At 41.5% G+C, this 2,228-nt stretch overlaps 1 protein-coding gene across 1 annotated transcript in view; it reads left to right on the top strand.

Annotated features, from left to right (window-relative positions):
- Positions 1-1,284: 1,284 nt before the first annotated feature.
- LOC118426991 (von Willebrand factor A domain-containing protein 8-like) overlaps positions 1,285-2,228 on the top strand; it is a 3,246-nt gene continuing 2,302 nt past the window's right edge. The window contains exon 1 of the mRNA XM_035836626.1: positions 1,285-1,673. Within this exon, the coding sequence (XP_035692519.1) occupies positions 1,538-1,673 (136 nt within the window). The 5' untranslated portion in view covers positions 1,285-1,537. The remainder of the gene's footprint in view (positions 1,674-2,228) is intronic.

Raw genomic sequence — 2,228 nt, 5'->3', positions numbered from 1 at the left:
CACGGGGATCACCCAAGGCCAGTAGGTGTTAGGTAGTGTGGAGAGGGGAAGGGACGCACGCCGAGGTGTGTTATGGCTCCCCTCCCATGGGAGTACAGAGCTCGCTCCCGACTCTGGAATATTATCTGTAGCTTTTTCAGAGGCGACTGTCCAACCTGTATCTAAATACCTGAGGCACATCCGGATATGTAGACACATTGTGCTATTTTATGGACAGTTAAGCACACAGCCTATGTTGTTGATTAAGGGATGTTAAGCCCTCGGGGCTTCGGCCATAATTTCCGTGGCAAGAGAACGGATGAAGAAACGCCGGACGTGGTCTGCTTTGGTAGAGAAAAAAGAGGATTGCAGTCTCTCTCTCTTCTCTTGAATCAACCAGTACCTTGTTCCATCTTTTTATCAAGTTGCAAATAAAGATTGTTACAAATGCTGCCCACGAAGATCTAACAACTGTCTTTTGTTCATTCTTTAATGTTGCCTACATTTCAGTATGTGAACCTATAATTGTCCTGTGATATGTCAGTCTTTGCCGTACGTGAATTAACAGTGTGCATGCTGTCTACACGAATATAGCAGATACGGATTACATTAAATGCTGTGAAACATATATTTTATCATTAACATAATGGAGACATAGCTAACGTTGATATTATATTAGGCCAAGTTGATTTGATTATATGGATGACATCCATGCGCATAAAATCCGCCCACCCCAATACAAAATACAACCACACTCTAAATCGTACAGAGCAGCTTCAAAATAAGCAAACATGTGTGCAGTGGATTGCAAATTAATATCTGGAAACGTAAACAGTCATAGAACATGACAAGGTCAGAGAAGATGTGTAAGAACAAAAATAGAGAATCTATGAATCTATTGTTTGGTACACTAACGTTACATTCTGTGTGCTCAGTCATTTGTTAAACATTATAATGAAGGCAACTCTTTTTGTCAAACATTCTTTATTCGCACGCTCGCATGAGTTTCTGGATTCCCAGAGGATGTCATCCATATAACTAAGTTATTATAACGTTAATCAAATCAACATGGCCTTATCGACATCTAATTATGCGTTATATTTAAAAAAAAATCAAACATTTATTAAGATTTTTATCTTAATTGGCATGGGTACATGTGGAATCTTGACTGTTCAATGTCTGTATATCTCATTGCTTTATGATAACCATGTTCTCCAGCTGATAATGATATTATGAGCAAGGGTAGCTACTACTGGTTGCCCCCAACTACTGCAGTACTAATACAAACCGCTAGTTGGCGCCTTAGGTTGACCCCACAAGAGAGGTCATCATGCATGGTGGTCTTGTGAGGACTTCAGATCAAAAGTTGTCATCATTTTTCGCCGTCTCTGTGTAAATAAGACCGCCCGATGCAGAAGATTTCTGTTGTAGAAAGATTTTTGAAGAATATATTTTCAGTATGAACTGAGTCTGGTTTCACCAGGGAGGTAATAAGTGATTTATAAGTGATTGAAAAACTGGGGCATAGGTGGATAACCGTTCGGTGTTCAGAGGTCAGATGCAGACGATTTTTGCCGGTACCCGGCTAGCTCGGGTAGGGATGACTTCTGACAATGCTGTCCGCCGCATCAGGCTGCTAGCTGGGCTCATCAATACAGGAACAGCGTCGGTGAAGCCGCGCTTTCTCTGCAGCGGTAAGTGTTTAGAAAATGCCGGCACTCTTGCGTAAGTGCAGGCAGGCACGCCCCCCTCCCCCATATGTCTTCTCCAAACTTCGTCACCAAAAAACTTATAAACATGCCAACTTTGAATATGTAACTTTGACACGATTTCGTCGTGATACAGAACGTTTTGTATTTGATAGTTTCGTTTGATAGGCTTAGCCCTGTGTTGGTCATGAACTTAAGCTGAATTTTTCAATTTGAAATTCATTAAGTTTGAAATTTGAAATATGTACACTTCTCACTGACACTTGAGTTGTCTACTATGCAAGTTGTCCAAATGCACCCAAATGTATTCGGTGGATCACTGGAATTGTTGCTGAAGTTTGTTGACAGTCCATTGATTGAGTTCTTGTTAACGAGCTTTCTCATTTCAAAGCCATTGACCACTTCTATGCACCGAACTACGCTTACTACATGGTAGCATCTCTTCCCCCTACTAGTAAGTCAGAAACACCGAGCTTCTGCAAGCTCGACTATAACTTACTGACAATAGGCGAAGCAGGGTTCCGAGGCTCCAGTCGCTAC

The sequence above is a fragment of the Branchiostoma floridae genome, chromosome 12, assembly GCF_000003815.2.
Source record: "Branchiostoma floridae strain S238N-H82 chromosome 12, Bfl_VNyyK, whole genome shotgun sequence".
Lineage (NCBI taxonomy): Eukaryota > Metazoa > Chordata > Leptocardii > Amphioxiformes > Branchiostomatidae > Branchiostoma > Branchiostoma floridae.
This window is presented reverse-complemented; position numbering and strand designations above follow the sequence as displayed.